Source organism: Xyrauchen texanus, chromosome 11 (genome assembly GCF_025860055.1).
Source record: "Xyrauchen texanus isolate HMW12.3.18 chromosome 11, RBS_HiC_50CHRs, whole genome shotgun sequence".
In the NCBI taxonomy this organism is placed as follows: Eukaryota; Metazoa; Chordata; class Actinopteri; order Cypriniformes; family Catostomidae; genus Xyrauchen; species Xyrauchen texanus.
Window position 1 is genome coordinate 3,444,155 of NC_068286.1, and position 17,523 is coordinate 3,461,677.

Sequence of the window (17,523 nt, forward strand, 5' to 3'; positions counted from 1 at the left end):
GAGCATTAGCATAAAATGTATGTGTGACTTGTTTTGTGATATTAGTTTGTAATAAATATGCACTTTGAGGGTAGCAAAGATATGCCAGAATCAGGCATGGAAACTGGTAACAATTAATCAGTCACTTTACTTTAGAGAAAGTTAAAAGTGAAACATTGTTTATCCCAATGATCCTAATGAAAGGATTTTGACAGATGAACATGGAGAATTATATACAGTTCGATGCCATGGTGTGTCAATGAACTTAGACTAAAGTCATTCATGTATTGCTTTAACTTAGGATCTTATACATCATTTTGACTATTTATGTCAAAAAAAAAAATATTTATATAAAAAAAATGTTTTTACCTCACTTTACTCACTATAATATAACTCTTTTGTGATGACTTTATGTTAATTGTACATGAAAATTCAAGAATCATGATAGATCTTAGGGCAATCACTGATCTGCTCTTCCCAATACATTTCCTTCAATGGTATTGGTCTACAATTTGACATATGTAGCACTTGATGAATGAGTTGTTTGAAGCTGATTTGCAATAAGTTATGTGCTGTATCTGTTCTTTTGCATCGCAGATGATTCAGGGAGGAGAGAGGATGTTGAGGACAGTACTAGAGTGGAAGATTTAGGAACTGTAGAAACAGACACAGCCAGAGCAAAACTCAAAGAATACCCTCTCACCAGCTCTGGACTACAGAGAAGTGGTTGCTAGTGTGAAAATAAAATTGTCTGGGCTAAGCCCCCGATGTCCTTCAATGCTGGAAACGCCTCTGGTTTTCAAGAAAATTAACCTACAGTTGTCTTTGTATATTAAGCTGAGAAAGGAGAAAGTATTTCAACAGAAAATGTAGGTGTAGCAGAGTGAAGTTAAAGTTGTTTAGAGTTTAAAACTACGTTTAATCTGAAACATGTCCAGAAATGTGGAGTTAATGGTTAGAGATCAGTGATAGTGATGCAGCCACAGTGAGATGCACCAGAAGCGTTCATCGGACATATGTCGAGACGGAACGCAATAACTCGCGGACAGATTGAAGAACAAGGAGTGGATTGTAGGCGGGTGATATTCTTCTGTTCAATGATATGGAAATAAACTAAACAATATATTGACTTCAACAATTTTGGCATCGTCCATTCAACACGTTAGTATATTATTATATTTAGAATTTGGACTATTTATATTATTATATATTGAATTTATCTATATACAGTAAGGTCCATAAGTATTGGGACATCGACACAATTCTAATCTTTTTGGCTTTATACACCACCACAATGGATTTGAAATGAAACTATCAAGATGTGCTTTAACTGCAGACTTTCAGCTTTAATTTGAGGGTATTTACATCCAAATCAGGTGAACGGTGTAGGAATTACAACAGTTTGTATATGTGCCTCCCACTTTTTAAGGGACCAAAAGTAATGGGACAATTGGCTGCTCAGCTGTTCCATGTGTGTTATTCCCTCATTATCCCATTTACAAGGAGCAGATAAAAGGTCCAGAGTTCATTTCAAGTGTGCTATTTACATTTGGAATCTGTTGCTGTCAACTCTCAATATGAGATCCAAAGAGCTGTCACTATCAGTGAAGCAAGCCATCATTAGGCTGAAAAATCAAAACAAACCCATCAGAGAGATAGCAAAAACATTAGGTGTGGCCAAATCAACTGTTTGGAACATTCTTAAAAAGAAAGAACGCACCGGTGAGCTCAGCAACACCAAAAGACCCGGAAGACCACTGAAAACAACTGTGGTGGATGACTGAACAATTCTTTCCCTGGTGAAGAAAACACCCTTCACAACAGTTGGCCAGATCAAGAACACTCTCCAGGAGGTAGGTGTATGTGTGTCAAAGCCAACAATAAAGAGAAGACTTCACCAGAGTGAATACAGAGGATTCACCACAAGATGTAAACCATTGGTGAGCCTCAAAAACAGGAAGGCCAGATTAGAGTTTGCCAAACAACATCTAAAAAAGCCTTCACAGTTCTGGAACAACATCCTATGGACAGATGAGACAAAGATCAACTTGTACCAGAGTGATGGGAAGAGAAGAGTATGGAGAAGGAAAGGAACTGCTCATGATCCAAAGCATACCACCTCATCAGTGAAGCATGGTGGTGGTAGTGTCAGTGGCGGGGGCATGTATGGATGCCAATGGAACTGGTTCTCTTGTATTTATTGATGATGTGACTGCTGACAAAAGCAGCAGGATGAATTCTGAAGTGTTTCAGGCAATATTATCTGCTCATATTCAGCCAAATGCTTCAGAACTCATTGGACGGCGCTTCACAGTACAGATGGACAATGACCAAGCATACTGCGTAAAGCAACCAAAGAGTTTTTTAAGGAAAGAAGTGGAATGTTATGCAATGGCCAAGTCAATCACCTGACCTGAATCCGATTGAGCATGCATTTCACTTGCTGAAGACAAAACTGAAGGGAAAATGCCCCAAGAACAAGCAGGAACTGAAGACAGTTGCAGTAAGGGCCTGGCAGAGCATCACCAGGGATGAAACCCAGCGTCTGGTGATGTCTATGCGTTCCAGACTTCAGGCTGTAATTGACTGCAAAGGATTTGCAACCAAGTATTCAAAAGTGAAAGTTTGATTTATGATTGTTAATCTGTCCCATTACTTTTGGTCCCTTAAAAAGTGGGAGGCACATATACAAACTGTTGTAATTCCTACACCGTTCACCTGATTTGGATGTAAATACCCTCAAATTAAAGCTGAAAGTCTGCAGTTAAAGCACATCTTGTTCGTTTCATTTCAAATCCATTGTGGTGGTGTATAGAGCCAAAAAGATTAGAATTGTGTCGATGTCCCAATATTTATGGACCTTACTGTATGTGGACCTTTTTCATCAAATATTGATATATGTGATTAATTGTCATTAATTCAAATAATTTATTGGCATTTATTGTAATTGATTAATCAAACATTTTACAGCCCTAATTAACAGCTCTAATAATAACCAACACTCAGATTATAAAATGCGTCTTCTGAGGCTAAGATAAATGTTTTTCTATCATTGTTACTTCAGGGGGTCCTTATGCCATCTCAAATAAACAGGAAAGACAAGTTGAAAGAGTTGTTGCTCAATACGGTTGTAGAAGAGGAGAACATTCTGAAAATTGTGCTGTCACTCCTGTTTAACTCTAGTGTACTGTAGGTGAGATGGCAGGTTTCACAGTGATCCCCAGGGTAAAAGTTTCTGGCTGAGAGTTGATGGTGGTCTTTGCAATACTATATTCTTTGTTTTAACTCTGACCCCAACCTTAATAAGCCCTGTCCCTCCAGACTGGTTTCAAATCACACCCTCAGAAGACGAAATGGATAAGAATATATCTTACTTTGCAGTAATGTCGACTGTCAGACTCTTAGCACGCACATAGAAGAATGACTCACTGGGTGTTAATGTGACTTCAAATGTTGGTAGCACTAGAAACCAAACATAAGACACACATAGATAGATAAATACATACATTATTTTAAGTTGTGATCTCATTCTTCTACAACATACTGGTTTGTCGATGAACATCTTACCATATTCTTTGACCTCAAATTCGGCAGTAAACGTCTTCTGTGGGGTGTTTGCGTACCGTGTGATCACCTTCCAGATCCCAGGGCTTAAAACATAAACATGTCAGAATTCATAGCAATAAAATAGATGATAATAGACCACGAATAGAGATGAATCTGACAACAAATAGAGATCCTACCTACAGCTATTTTCAAGACTTGTTTATTGATATCTTAAATGTCTTGAAGCAGACGGCAAAATTAAAAATTAATTTTAGTTTGTTCATTTGAGTACAATAAATTCAGTCTTGATTGCACTTCACACATGTACTTAACACACCTGGCAACCTCAGGTATGGTGTATGTTCCAGACTTCATCCCATTAGCTGGAAATATCTTCACTGGGTCAAGGGTGATGTTATGTGGATTCTTAGTAGACATTGAAATCATACAAGATTATTAAACAGTGCCTGATAAAGATGGTCATTATAGCTGTGTTGACAAATATGTACCATGATTTCCACGGAGATTCCAGACTGACTGAGAGGTGTCAGATTGGGAGTCAGAGAGAAAATCCTGTATTGAACTACAGAAAAAGAAATATGATTTTGAATGGTTGGTTTTCTCTATTTATTGACAAACAGTGGAAACGTGAAATCATCCAGAATGACAAAATTGAGTTATACGTTCATTATTTCTTAAGCTCGGAGAACAATTGCTGATTTCATTAGGACCATGAATAGAACAGGGCTGCATTTCCCAAAAGCAGTGTGAGCCTAAGTAGATCATAGAAACCATTGGCGCCAATAGTCCCTATGATCAACTTAAACTTACAATGCTTTTGGGAAATGCACCCCTGTATTATTTGTACTTATTCTCTTTAACAATATCTTACCTGTGCTAGCAGGTGTGTAGATGGGCTTGTCAGTTTGTACAAATATAAATCCAGACTGGAATGAGACCATGACCACTTTCTCTAGAAGGTTGCCTGGAAATTGAGCTGTTAGATACACGTACTGCTTCTTCAGAGGATCATCAGTGAAATAGTTTTTATCATCAGGAATCTGAACAACAGAAAATTAAGTCATATACATCAAAGAATTTACAGCACAAAGTTTCAGAGACTTAAATGCACTTAAAATTCATCATAGCATAAATACAAGATACGCTTAGGACATAAGAATGGTGATGTCACCTTTATATCTGTAAGGATCTGGTAATTGTTTTCTGCAGTCAGGGTCACTTGTTTTGACATCATCTCTATGATTTTGTGTGGGTGGTTCTTCACTGTGATCTTCACATTCAGGGGTCCTCCGGTGTAGTCCTGAGCCTCCACAAACACATTCTCCGAGGAACCCACCCTCAGCAAATTAGGAGCTGAGAAAGCATATCTGAGAAAACAACAATCAAGTAGTTTGAATGCTTAAAGTCAGACATACGGGAGACCAGAGTACGCAGTGACAGTATACTGTAGCCTGGACTCCCCTATACATAAATATATCGATACACAGTTTTAAATACTCACAGTGGGTCACACAGTGTCAGCAGGGGTGAAGAGAGAAGAACTACAGTGAGCCACAGCAGCTTCACTTCCATCCTGTCTGTCTGTGTGTGTCTTGCTGTGAGTGTCTGTTGACATGCAGCACCTCAGATTTATACTCCCTTCACTATCAATCAGATTTCATCTCCCTCTGACACCCCTCGTCCTATCATAGAGATTACATAAGACACTGGGAAAGAGGAGGATCTTGGATTTTCTGCAATATATCCAAAATTGGGTAATAAGTCCCATTAGTGTGCTTAAAGGAAACATTCTGTCATCATTTATGCACTGTTGATCCAAATTATTTTCTTTCCTCCATGAAATACAAAATACAATTTTAGGCAGTTTTAGTGCAATTTTAGACTTCTATTGCAAGTCTTAAAGCCATACAAATCTTTATGTGAGGAACAGATGGTTATTGAAATCATCATTCACAGTTTATTACTTCTATTGTAATCTGTTACTATCAAATCTTATTCATCCTTGTGTTTAATTGAAAAGTGGCCAATTTAGATGCGTTGCACCTGGTTTGACATAACTGATGGCAGCGATCACAACACAGTGAATATAACAGTACGTCAATGCAACATTATATTATTATTACTACTATTATTATTAATTAAAATATGTCAACTTTAAGTAATATTGTGTTTATAAGTCTTTAGATTTGGCATCCTGCAGAACTTATAAACTGTACAGCACTTTTTCAAGAGCACATGAGAATGTGAAGAGTTAACTGCAGTCAAATACAGATTTCCCGTAAATGACCTGCACAAATTTCTTGTGTACATTCAACCTTTGGTAAATTGGCAGCTGCTCTGTTGATTTTTTAGGTTAAGAGAATATTGATAGGTACATTTCCATGATGATGTGTATGTAAACTGCAGCTCTTCAGTGAGGTGTGTTGACAGACCTGATTAGTTTACATTGCTCAACATTTGAATGTTTTCGTGCTTATTGAGTATTTAAAGTTATTAAATGTGTGATTTCAATAATTTAATAGGCTTTAATTTCCCACAAAATAATTAATAATATCGCTAGTTTAAAAATACTTTGCATCAATATTTTAATGTGTGGATGGATCCTCTCGATATACAAATGTTTGATGTTCTGCGGTGTGATACGCTCTCTACATAAGCACCAGAGATAAGAAGCTTCACGTAGATTACTTCCACACCTTGCTCAACGCGAAATAGGCTTGGACGAGCTCAGTTGACGTGATTGAATCAACATCAGTTCCACGTCTTTTGATAACTTTGCAGCCGAGAAAACAGAATTCCTCAACGTCTTTGACTGCCCCATCTATACGCGCTTGCTGATTTACTAACCTGTGTTGTGTGTGTCTATGTGTGTTAGTTTAGTTTTATGTTGTACTTGTAGATCGAACAAAGTCTCATTTAAATTCAAAGAGAAGTTGACTGTGGTGTATGATTGTACTTATTGGTCACTTAAAATCTATTCAATCCTTACCTACATGCTTATAAACTTCACTATATAGGCCACGACTAGAATCTCTAGAATTATGTGCACTTCAACTTATCACTGGCCAAATAGGTTGAGCAGATTTAAACATTAATTATTTCAATATTCCCTAAATTAATTATTAATTCTCTTATTGAGCTAAATTCCATACACTGAACTGCTGTATAAAAGATCACACTCGCAATAGTGCTGAATATTCATCAATCGTTGCATAATGACTATGATCATGTGATATTGCTTTATTCAATTTCCCAACCTTCAGATGTGTAATCGGTTAACCTCAAGTTAGAAATCCCAAATTGCCTGCTTATGTGGGTAGAGCCACTGATATTAAAGCATTATTGCACAAGCAAGAGTGTTGTATAGCCTTATATGTACAGCGTGCCCCATCAATCAAGGCATGGCGAGCCGAAATAGCGGCCACATAAACCCTTAGAGTGGCGGGGCATGTGCCTGCTGACAATTTTTCCTGCAGAAAGTTCAGAACTGAAGCAATCTGTCAGTTAACTGGATCTGCATTATGTGCACTGCACAATCTTTCAAAGACACCCCCATTTATTGGCGTAACTTCTCCTAGTAGAGGGAAATGCATAGAGGCGCATTCTGGACCATGTATGCGCCATCGCGTCCAGCCCCATGCCTATGGAGCAAATACATGTTTTTTTGTAGTGTTTCAGTTCGTCTATGATGAGATGACTATTTAGCACCAGGTTCTCCACAAACGTGTGGTGCGTGATGGGAGAGGGGCGGCATTCATCTGGCCACGCCACAGCCCTGTCTCGAACGGCTCTCCACGCCAGGCCCATGAGGGCCGTCTCTCCTGGGACAAGCGGAGTCCCGCGGCACTGCGGTATCATTACATTTAGGGTGTATTCTGACTTAGAGGCGTTCAGTCATAATCCCACAGATGGTAGCTTCGCACCAGTGTCTCCTCAGCCAAGCACACGCACCAAATGTCTGAACCTGCGGTTCCTCTCGTATTGAGCAGGATTACTATTGCAACAACACATCATCAGTAGGGTAAAACTAACCTGTCTCATGAGGGTCTAGAGCACCACAGGCCAGTTGAATAAAAGATGCAGCTAAAATTGTGTGGGTGTGTTGATATGGATGTCAGAGTGTGTTTTGTATGTGTAAAACAACATGGCATTTTATAAACAAACTGGCATTTAATGGGTTAAAATCCTGAAAATGAATGAATATTTAGTAGTTATGATCAGGACTGATGTTGGTTAAAAAAATAACTAATTTAAAGTGGAAAATTATGTTAATATATAATATTATTATGGCAAATTTTTCGACGTAGACATTTTTGTCCTCAAAGGACCTCTGAGGTCTTTTATTGATACACAAGGGTTACATCCCCTGAAAGTTGATGCTTAATTGTCTCGCATTAGTTTGATCGTTCAATATAAATTGTGCCTGCACATGAATTTCATTTCAAACTACTGTCGATTTTTACCAGGATGCTCCACATGAAGTAAGTTGAGAGGAAGAACGGAGTACACAGGGCTGAGATATAGACGAAGGGTGGAGACTTTAAAGAAGATCAAATAGAAGAGAGTTTTTGTGGCCCATGCATAATCCCCATACATCTGTTTGTGTGTTTTCATAGTGGGAAACTGAGTGGTGTGGCCAGATGTTTGACTGTTGCACTTAAACAATATTATGATACTTCCATCTTATTCTACCATTCTCTTTTACATGGTGCTATTTATAAGAGGAGACCAAAGTATTTAGTGTGTTTGTGCTTTGGTGCATTTTTGTGGATGTCCTTGTAGTTCTGGCTCAGTGGTGTTTTCCCAAACTAATCATTAACGCTCTCAGTCCACAGCCGAAACAGAAGACCCATTTAGTTTGTCTTCTCATTTGTGAATGCGTGTGATTGTGTTAACACTTGGGATCCTCCAGAAGTTTGCCAAATCTTACAAAACCTCCCTTTGGGGACATTTGGTGACGCCCTGATTCAAAAGGTTTTTGGTTTTATTTAAGAAGATCTCATTAGAGATGTATGTTCGCTATGTAAATGTTACTGTAAATTTGGCATATTTCTATCTTCTTACTGTTGTAATCCACTTGAAATGTACAGTCAAAAAAATAAATCTGATTTATGCATGAATGGCAAAATTCCATCAAATCGAATTGAGAAATCTTTAACAAAATCAATAAAATCCTTTATATATTAAGTTTTATTAATTTAATTTGATAAAAAAATTACACTATTCAATCCGATGGAACGTTTTCATGTGTACATTTTAAAAATAGGCATATATATATATATATTGTAAAGGGGTTAAGGGAAAGGAGAACCAGCTTGAGAATATAAATAATATTTAATAAGAAAATTAAACAAAAAGACAAACACTCAAAGGTGTCAGACAGCTGTCCGTAAATCTCTCTCTCTGTCGCACTGCCATCTTTAGTCGGCCCCTATCCCTCTTGAGGGCTAATTAGCCTGGTTAGGGGCCCGGTGTGTGGAATCACGACCCGACCCTGCCTCCGTCCTGCCACATATAAAGCACTATATTTGACCCTACTGTAGTTCACTTCTACATTTAAAAAAGTCTATGTTATGTCTTAATATAGATGTAAATGTGTGTGTTTAGGAAATGCAGATCTCACTTCTCTCACTTCTTTCCACTATAGGTTAAAGTCTTCTTCTGAAATGTAAAAGAATGACCATGCAAAAACAGTGACTAGTGTATGCACTAATAATCAGGTACACACACACACACACACATGCATCATGGATGCACATCTTCTGTCCTCATTTACAAACACACCCTTAAGCAACACATTGTCTGAGCCTATGTTTGTTTGTTTGTTTGTGTGTGTGTGTGTTAGGGGTGTGTATGCACGAAGCACGATGACTTCGGTGAGTGTTTTGGGCCCGTCCCTGGCAGTCTCTGTTCTTTTTGTTCTGGTCGTGGTCCTGTTGTCTTGTGTGTTCCGTAAGAAGAGGAAGATGGAGGGGAGTTACCAGCCCAGCGCAGAGGAGCAGAAGCAAGCCAAGAGCCACGGTCCTGAGAAACCCACACTCACCCTGCCACTACCCAAAGAGGAAAGACTGATCTGAATGCAGCTCTATGACAAACGATGCTGACGCTAAACCATGCCACTAAGACGAGAGTCTGGGCTGAGACCGGTTTAGAAATGTTCAACTGTACCTAAACTCAATGTTTTGAACGAGTGCACCGGTTCAGCACCTCGATTTGAAACATGATCTCTCTTGCAGGTCTTGGTCATACCTGGGCTAGATGCCCCAAGATCATGGCTGAATATCTTATATGGAGAACACTTAAAATGGTGGTGGGTATTTATTTGGCATTTTTGACTGAGATTACTTTCATATTTTCAGTTACAATTGATCATTTCAAGTGTGACTTTAAAGAGATTTTCTTACACACTGGAGATACCTGAAGCCATTGGGAAATACATTTATAGAAATACAGAAGCAAAACGATGAAATGCAAAAGAAGAACCAGTTCAACCTTTTTCTGTTGACTTGATCTGTACATATACTTAAAAGTTTACTCAGCTGAGAGGCATTTCGAAGGAGTCTGCACTTCATTAGTGTGCCACACTATGACACATGATCTACAGAGTTTACCCGTATCTTACTGAATGCTTCAGATATCCAAACTGAAGAATTGTATCACAAGACATCTCACAGACATAAAAAGTTTCACAAAGAAAATGATGTACCTTGCACTTTGCCAAATTTTGTTTACTCTTTTTTTTTTTTTTATTATTATTTGTAATGTTTAACACCTGTTCATGTGACTTATCATGATGTTGATCATAACAATGTGATGAAATGGATGTGTAATTATTAAAATGCATCGAGTCAGTGACCTTGTCCTCAACTTGGAGCTTTTAACGAACACTGTAAAAAAAAATCCGTAAAATTTACGGTAAAAAACTGGCAGCTGTGGTTGCCAGAAATCTACCGTAAAAAATACGGTCAAAATGTTCTTCTGTTTACGGTTTACTTAGAAGAGAACTGTAAAATTTACGGTAAAAACTTGCAGTTTTGGTTGCCATTAAAAACATTCAGAACTGGTATGAAAAGCAAATATACATTTTTATTTAAATACCACAATTTTACATAGTAAATACATACTTCAGACAACCATATTCTTCTTAAAACAGCAGTAAAAGATGGCTTCAACTTGCAGAACAAACATTTTTAATAATTGCAATCTTTACCAGAAAGCCACACATTAAATAACCTGAATAGACAGCACACCACTCTATTAATAGAATGGATTAATCATGAACCAAATGCTTGGAAAGCATTAACATACAGCTTTTTGCAATCTCAAATGCACAAAACAAAACTTCCTGTAGGAAAAATTAAATGTATAAATTGAAAGGACATGAAAAGCATAACCATACAAAACAGAAAAGAAAAAAAGTGACATTTTATTTTAGGTACACACAGTGTTTTGTTGGCTGCAAATCATTACCATATAGTACCATAAGCCAAAAATAGCTTTCTAAGAGGACAGGACTCACATTTAAGTAGTTTTCGACATTCAAAGTTCAAGCATCTTTCAGTGTAAATCCAGATAACACAGTTGTAAAACATTCTCAGTGCCAACGTAATCTTCAGACATCTGTCAAAAAGTTTTTGTCCAACCTTATTCTGCTCTCCATTCATGATCAGCAAGGTCTGCTATGAGTAAGCACTCGGGGGTTCACTGGGAGCTGTTTTTTGTTTTTCCTCGATTCCACTTTGGTGACCTTCTCTGGGTTTATGCTGAAGAAGCACCTTAAAAAGATAATTGAATGACTGAATTTGTTGCTCATAAATATACACTGATTAAAGCATTAGTTTACCAAAAAAATGAAAATTCTGTCATCATTTACATGTTCCAAACCTCTATGAATTTCTTCTGATGAACATGTGGGTAACCAAACCATAGTATGGGAAACAATTACTATGGAAGTCAATAGGGACTAGAAACTGTCTGGTAACCCATATTTTTCAAAATATCTTTTGTGTTCAGCAGAAGAAACAGGTTTGGAACCTCTTGAGGGTGAGTAAATACCCAGCAACCATTTGGACTTTTAATGACCATTGAAAAGACATCCCTCTGACACGTCCCATCATGGTTGAAAAATTGTTTCAAAATGAAAGTTATGAAACGTATCTGAATGCATTTTAGGAAATGTTTGGTGTAGCGTATTTTTACAGATTTATGCCATCCTACTGCGACTATTTTTGGGCAGGGACACGACGTTGCCGTCGGTCCAATGTTTGCTGAGTAATGACAGAATTGTCATTTTTGGGTGAACTATACCTTTAACCACAACAAAACTTTTGTGTACTATTTAGAGAGTAAAGGAAGTCATTTATTTGCAACTTTTTTGCATTGTAACATTCTATAAAATATATAATTTGTGATCTGCTGAAGTCAGTTTTTGGAATGTCATTATTTTCTCACCATCTAGTCAATGTTCCATTTTTGGGTGAAAATGTTTACAATTTCTGTAACACTTTACAAAAAGTTAACATTAATTACTCACCCTCATATCATTCCAAAAGCGTAAGACTTCTGTTCATCTTCGGGAAACAAATGAAGAATTTAATGAAATCTGAGATCTTTCTCTCCCTCCATTGACAGCTACACAACAACCACTTTCAATCCCGAGAAAGGTAGTTAAGACATAATTAAAGCAATCATGTGAATCCAGTGGATTAACTTCAATTTTATGAAGCAACATGGGTGCATTGTTTGGGCAAAAAACAATTTACCACTTTATTTACAAAAATATTGACCTGTAACACTTGTTCATGAGAGCATCATGACACGTGTGTTGTATGGCTGTGAGAACAGACATTGTGTGAGTGCTTTTGATACATAATTTTTTTTTAAATAAAGTAGTAAATTTTGCTCTTTTGCACAAACAAAGCAATCGCGATGCTTCATAAATTGAGGTTAATCCACTGGTGTCACATGGATTACTTTAATGATGTTTTTACTACCTTTCTGGACTTTGAAAGTGGTAGTTGCATAGCTGTCAATGGAGGGACAGAAAGCTCTCATGTTTCATTGAAAATATCTCCATTTGTGTCCCAAACCTGAACGAAAGTCTTATGGGTTTGGAAGGACATGAGGGAGAATAATTAAAGACAATTTACATAATTAACATAATTTTCAACATCAGTTAATGCACTGTGAACTAACATGAACAAATCATGAACGGCTGTATTTTTCTTACAAAAATGAAGATTAAATACTGTTCGTACATTACCTAATGTTAACAAATGAGACCTTACTGTAAAGTGTTACCACAAATTTCATATAAAAAAAAATGGTTTAATGCCTACCTTTGCATGAACTCCAGAGTAGAACCCAGTTCCAAAGGGTAATGAAGGTTAAAACAGTAGTAACTGCCAAACATCATGCACAATGCCGAGATGAATGTAGAAATGTGCAGAGTTGTAATCTTTTGGTCGATGCTCAGCATGAATAGTTTTGATGTGTAGAAGGAAGAGCCCTACAGACAAAAACAAACAATAAAATGCCTTTGGTTTTAATATATTTTGGAGCTTTAATCTCAGTGTACTGAAATTCACAACCAGCCATTCTGACAATGTACCTGTGAATTACCTTTAACAGTAACTTCCCTATAGTTCACCCAAAAAAATGAAAATTCTGTCATCATTTACTCACCCTCATGTTGTCCCAAATCTGTTGTCCCAAACCTGTATAAATGTCTTTGTACTCCTGAACACAAAGGAGGATATTTTGAAGAATGTTCTGTTTAACCAAACAGTTGTGGGGCACCATTGACTCTCATAGTATATTTTTCCTTAAAGTCAATGGTGTTTGGTTACATTCTTCAAAATATCTTCCTGTGTTCAGCAGTACAAAGACATTTATACAGGTTTGGAACAACATGAGGGTGAGTAAATTACGACAGAATTTATTTAATTTTTGGGTGAAATATCCCTTAAAAATGTTTTATGACACAAAATTGTATTCATTCAAGCTTGGGTTGTCTTGAGAGAAATCTCTCCACTTCTGTATTTGTCCATCTGTGCAATCACAAAGTACATCAGTAGAGTTTGTTTTTGGCAGGTGCATCAAAATGCAATTCCTCCCAACCTCTGAATTTAACAGACAATTGAATGTCTCTTTCACAGGTACATAGTATGCAAATTGCTCTGTCCGATTCTCATCTCTACCTAAAGGTATTATTTTTGGTTCAATATATTTGAATACTTTTTTAAAGGTCTGACTCCTTGAGGACTCTGTTCACATAGGTCCCTTATGACAAACAGAAAACAAGTCTGATTCCTTTACAGCAGTAAAGATTTGAGAAATAGTCTCCATGGGTAACGTCAAACTCTGCAGAAGTGAATGTAGCTTACTAAAAGTATATGTCTGTCCCAATTAATGAATATTTTGCATCTCATCTACAATATTTTGTATTGTAGAAGCTGGGAGAAGAAACTGTCCTTGTAATTTCAGATAAAATATGTTAACATTTCCCATATACAAATCGTCAAAATTTTGAAACGGGCCAATTTCACTTATGACTCACCTGTATTTGCATCCAGGTCAGCTCAGTTGAAACAGACGGTATTTCCGATGCAGAATGCCGATGTGAATCGCTAATGCTGTTTACTGAACAGTTCCTGTGCTTCTTAGACCTATGAGATGTAAAAGAGGGCATTATTTGAAAAGCACTTTTGCTCACTTATGGTTCTTTAAGTGAGAAACAAGACTGGGCACATCCTGGCACTGATGACTACATAGTGAAATACTGCATGTCAAGGCCGTATCACCTACTGCATGTGCAGCCACAGCAGTGTTAGAGCTTTTATGGCTCTTAATTTGGAAAACGGCTGTTTGCAATCAACTGCGACACATTTGAAAATGGCGCGAGGTTCGTTGCGATGCAGTCTTCATTGCATAACATATTCCCTCAGACTTTGCACTGTTAAACAACAAGAGCAGCAAGTGTACATTTTAATGCATATTCAAAACTTATCCTGAACTCAACCAATAACCAATGCGAGATATCGTTTAAACATGTTATTCGCCTCGCCATGGTTACAGTTCGACATACTAAATGCGTTACAAACGTTTCAAATAAAATAAATCAGAGCGAATTTGTTTATTTCCAATATGTAAGTTTATCTATTAAAAGGATACAACGTTACCATCTAGACAGCCAACAGGTCCACGTCATTTAAGATTTACAATGACATTAAAGATGAAAATAAAATACAACATAAAAATTTATTCAAATAACTAAAACAATTATTGAACGTCAACTTTACAGAATTTGTTTATTTATGCTTACCAGACAGATTTCGAGTGGGGAAAAAATGTCACTTCAGCAGCTCGTCGTGGTCTGTGCGTTGATTCTTGCTGTCCGTTGCAGAAAAACCGCCAGTTCAAGTTCAAAAGGCGCGAACACACGTCTTGAGCGCTGATTGGACAAGTCTAAAGGCAATAACTTTAAAACATAAAATGCTTGTTAAAAATAGGGTTTCTTTATATTGTGCAGCGTCGTGGCACATATTGGACAACTGAAAATCCAATAAAAAATAAAGACTGAGCTTCAACACATACAATTATGCTTTTCAACATTTTATTAATATGATGCAATACGATGCATATGGCCAATGAAATAAAAGACTGGACTTTAAAACATGGCACACATTGCATGTTATATCAATTTAATAATAATTCCATGACACTGCATTAGTTTTTATTTTAAAAGTTTTATTTGATAATAATAAATCAAAGTCATTGAAATCATGTAATCCAGAGACCAGGTCAGGCGTATTTTCATAGAGGTACACACATATTCTTGTAGACCATATCATTGTGATTTATTGTTAAAAAAACACAACAGTTCTAACAGCATGCATCTGTAGTAAACACAGTGATTTACCGTTTAGTGTTTTTGTGTAATTTACTGTTGTTTTAAGGGTTTTTACGGTAAAGTAATGCAGTTTTTACAAAGCAATAATGCAAAAGTTAAATTTTTTTCTTGTATTTACATTAACGGTATTTAACTGTTAATTAAATGGTTATTTCATGTTTTATCATTTACAGGTTTTTACCGTTGCTACTTTACAGTCTTTCACCGTTAAAACTACGGACATTTTTTACAGTGAATGATTTTGCAATGTCAATGTTTGCTTCATGTCTTCAGACTTTCATCAGCCCGCGCTTTGCCCCCTATGATGAACCTTCTATAACTGATTAATGATATTTGGTCTCATGGGGTTGGACACATTTTATATATGTCAAAATTGGTCCATTTGTCAGTTTATCTAAATGATGTGTATGTTACTTGGCAGGTAAAGTCAATTCCCTTAATTCTGTTGCTGTGGGCGATTTATCAGTGCACATTTGATTACTTTAGCAAAATATAAAAACTTGCTATACCTGTAAAATGACTTTCCTTTACTGCTGACATCACAAAAAACACTTGAGTTTCAACCAGTGGCTGGTGGCAGTGTTTCAGATGCTTTGTAGTCATTCCCAACTTACGCCCATTTTTCAAAATCCAATCAGTTCTTGAAGGATAAATTACATTTACCTCTCAATACTTCCTGTTTAAGGAAGTAAAAACATGTTGCGATTATCGTTTCATGTTGCCTTCAAATGCAGAAAATAATTTTTTTAAAAACAACCTGGTCTCTTGCGATCACGTTACTATACTTAAAGTTTAGCCGAATCATTTTTCGTGGTGAAAGGAACACTAGAGGCATTACAACAATGTTAAAGATACAGTTCACCCAAAACAAATTAAAATTCTCTCATGATTTACTCACCTTCCTGGCATCCCATCTGTGCATGAATTTCTTCAGCAGAACACAAATGAAGATTTTTAGAAGAATATTTCAGCTCTGTAGATCCATACAATAAACGTAAACATTAAAGTGATCCATATAACTCCAGTGGTTTAATCCATAACTTCTAAAGCCAATAAATCCAATAAAAAAAAACAGATCACTATTTAAGTCATTTTATATCTGTCATGATTCACTGTTGTCTGGCCTGTGTTTCTCCCCTGTCTTCTGTTCCCGGACTACACTTCCCATTATTCCCTGCTCTCATCTCTGCCAGCTGTCCTTCATTGTCCTCACCTGTGTTTCATTTAGTCATTATCCTTTGTGTATTTAAGCCCTGTTGTTTGATCATTCATTGTCAGTTGTTGCATGTGTTTGACCTCTCGTGTGTTTCCTGTATTTTTTTTTTTTTCTTTCTTTCTTTCTTTCTTTCTTTCTTTCTTTCTTTCTTTCTTTCTTTCTTTCTTTCTTTCTTTCTTCCCTACTGTGGATGTTTTCTTTGTTCCTGCTTTTGCCCGTTATTTTTATTTTGTTTAGCTTTCCATTCAAATCCATAGCCGCACCTAGATCCAGCTCTCTTGACTTTTTTTTTCCTTGCGTTACAGAACAACTGACCGTAAAATGGATCTAGCGGCGTACTTCACTGAACTAAGCCAGGCGGATTTAACAATTCGAGAATTCTCTCATTTCTTCTCCACCACTACCATCCACACTGGTTTTGATGACGAGACCCTGAAAACCATCTATCTATTCGGACTACCAACACCCCGGTGGAGGGAATTGCCGGAGACCAAAGATTGCACATGGAAGAAGTATGTGAGGCTAGATTTGGAGACACTCGCTGCAGAGGAACCACCTCTCTCAATCCCGGTTTCAGCTTCTGAGCATTCCACGCCTGCCACGGCCAACGAGCCAAAGCCCACGCCTGCCACGGCCAACGAGCCAAAGCCCATGCCTGCCACGGCCAACGAGCCAAAGCCCACGCCTGCCACGGCCAACGAGCCAAAGCCCACGCCTGCCACGGCCAACGAGCCAACGCCCACGCCTGCCATGGCCAACGAGCCAACGCCCACGCCTGCCATGGCCAACGAGCCAATGCTCACACCTGGCACAGCCAACAAACTGGAAGTTTCGTCCGTCCCAGAGCCAG

At 37.5% G+C, this 17,523-nt stretch overlaps 1 protein-coding gene across 1 annotated transcript in view; it reads right to left on the reverse strand.

The window, feature by feature from the left end:
- The window catches only part of LOC127651148 (complement C3-like), a 59,421-nt gene extending 54,288 nt beyond the window's left edge, over window positions 1-5,133 (reverse strand). Inside the window, exons 1-7 of the mRNA XM_052136849.1 lie at window positions 5,048-5,133; window positions 4,718-4,913; window positions 4,418-4,586; window positions 4,035-4,108; window positions 3,863-3,951; window positions 3,547-3,629; window positions 3,354-3,441 (exon numbers count right to left, since the gene is read on the reverse strand). Coding sequence (XP_051992809.1) covers window positions 3,354-3,441; window positions 3,547-3,629; window positions 3,863-3,951; window positions 4,035-4,108; window positions 4,418-4,586; window positions 4,718-4,913; window positions 5,048-5,118 — 770 coding nt within the window. The 5' untranslated portion in view covers window positions 5,119-5,133. The remainder of the gene's footprint in view (window positions 1-3,353; window positions 3,442-3,546; window positions 3,630-3,862; window positions 3,952-4,034; window positions 4,109-4,417; window positions 4,587-4,717; window positions 4,914-5,047) is intronic.
- Window positions 5,134-17,523: the final 12,390 nt, after the last annotated feature.